Source organism: Anopheles stephensi, unplaced genomic scaffold (assembly GCF_013141755.1).
Source record: "Anopheles stephensi strain Indian unplaced genomic scaffold, UCI_ANSTEP_V1.0 ucontig9, whole genome shotgun sequence".
Lineage (NCBI taxonomy): Eukaryota > Metazoa > Arthropoda > Insecta > Diptera > Culicidae > Anopheles > Anopheles stephensi.
In genome coordinates this window covers 89,115-91,299 of record NW_023405460.1, presented here as the reverse complement: position 1 = coordinate 91,299, position 2,185 = coordinate 89,115, and the positions used below count along the sequence as shown (strand labels likewise).

At 45.2% G+C, this 2,185-nt stretch overlaps 1 protein-coding gene across 1 annotated transcript; it reads right to left on the bottom strand.

Moving 5' to 3' along the window:
• Positions 1 to 561: 561 nt before the first annotated feature.
• On the bottom strand, positions 562 to 1,558 carry LOC118517263 (trypsin 3A1-like). The gene has a single exon (XM_036063237.1). It carries the CDS (start codon positions 1,533 to 1,535, stop codon positions 696 to 698), a length of 840 nt encoding a protein of 279 aa, XP_035919130.1. The 5' UTR covers positions 1,536 to 1,558; the 3' UTR covers positions 562 to 695.
• Between the last annotated feature and the right edge of the window lie 627 nt (positions 1,559 to 2,185).

Here is a 2,185-nt window from a genome sequence, read left to right as displayed (position 1 = left end):
ATCCCGAATAATTAATCTGCATGACAAGGCACCTTGTGTCATCTAGATTTTTTTTGTTGTTGGTTTGCTCCCGATGACAATAATGCATGGCACTCCAACGAGAGAGAGAGGAAAAAACAGGACACTCTCATCCTGCTGGAATCGGTCACATGAGGCAACTGTTGCAGGAAGTAGGAAATAGTTGCTCCACAACTTCCCCGTAAAGCACCGGAACCGGGACTATGAGGATGATAATTTATGTAACGGTCAGGTAGCAAGTTGTCCCATGGATGTTGAGCGATTAGGAAGGATAACGCGTACGATGGGTTCGAAGGTCTAAAAAAGAGCCTTAAAATCTTGCTCAGGATAAGAAAAAAAAATCTTCCGCTAGCTGGGAAGAGGTAAAAGTTTTTGATTAATTTATGATAATTTCATGGAATGTTAGGCAAAGTTTTAACGGTTATTTATCTACTTCAAAGACGTGATCCGGTGATCAGGATTCGTGGGAAAGAAACGTTCTTTGAAGGAAGATGCTTTACGCGGACGAGGATCTGATGAAAGCGGCATTGTGACATGCTTTTTTCGCATAGAATACTTAATCTTTATTTTCTAGTTCTTAGTACAAAATTACCTTACAGAGCTAAAACGGACATCAGGGAATATTCTGAAGAACTCCAAACCATACATCTCGAAGAATATCTCCTATCAAGTCTGCTCTAAGCATAATTTTCGGTGAACTCTCCACAAATCTTCCTATCGTCCCGGAGTTTCTGACTGCGCGCAACGTTCATGATCCAATCGTAGAAAAACGGCACAGACATATACACCCCGGGTGAGTTCGGCCTGGCACAGCCACGTCCGAAGAAAACGATCCCTGCCAGCTTCCCATCCACCACGAGCGGTCCACCCGAATCACCCTGGCAACTGTCCACCCCGCCCTTCTCGAACCCGGCACAGATCATCTGCTCCTGCATTAGGTCCGGGTAAGCTTTGGCGCACTTGTCCACCGCCAGCAAGCTAACGGTGGCCGCCTTCAACGGCGAATCAAGATTGTTTTCACGCGTTGCACCAAATCCCGATATGGTGGCCGGCTTCCCCGGCACAAGTGCATCCGGCGACCGTAGCAGCCTAAGACACTGCACCGTTTCGTCGTAGTGCAAACTTTGGGCCAGCTGCAGCATCGCTACATCGTACAGAGCACCATCGAACAGCTCCGACGGTACGACGATGTTTTTCACCGGAATCCTTGCGCCCTGCCACGGTTTGTCGGTACCGACCACCACGGCGTGGTTGGCTGGATCGAGATCCTGCACGCAGTGGTAGGACGAGAGGATCCACCGTGGTCCTATGATGGTTCCACCGCAGTTTAAACTATCTCCGCGAAACAGCGCCACCTGATATGGGACCTCCTCGATGTTCACCTTAGCACCGCCCACGATCATGTTGGAGTCATCGTCGGCACTGTCCGTGACGTTCGCCGGCGGATCGTCGGTCGCGGCGAACGGGACGAGTAGCGCAGCTAGCAGCGCGGTAAGTTGTAGAGATTTTAGCGACATTGTGCGATCGAACGGAACAGACTGAGTGTTACTGGTCGAACGAAAAAGTGTATACATATAGGAATGAGATTTTGTTCTGGAACTTTTGAGGTGTGGTTCCAGTGCGGAAAAAGCAGAAACTGTGGCGAATTGGGACATGGTAAACAAGAGGTGTGTTCTAAACAATAAATACCTTCGTATCTAATGGTTCATTGCGCGGGACGGAACTGTGATAAGCTGAGTGCCTTGATAAATAGCTAACTGATAAGGTCTTAGCTTAACAGGAGTCTTATTAAGCTGCAAATGAGAGACCGAGTTGAGAAGAGACAGATTGTATATTATTTGAGATTTTATTGGCTGTTAATTTAAGTAAGATAATATCGTCCATCTCACATGTTTAGCATAAGATTCTTGAAGTACTTTTACTATAAAATTATTTACTATAAAAATAATTCGTATGAAAGATTTCTGAAAGTCTTCTATGAAGCCAAGCCTGAAATCTAAACAATCCATACTATATAGACAAACTAAGCTCTTTAATTAAGTATTTTCATCACGTTTTACTAGTTTGCCACCTGGGTTTGAGATTTGATTTCTATTCCGATATGCTCCAATATTTCTGGAACAATCAATTTCAGTTTCAGTTCCTATTTTAAAGCATAAGTGATTTG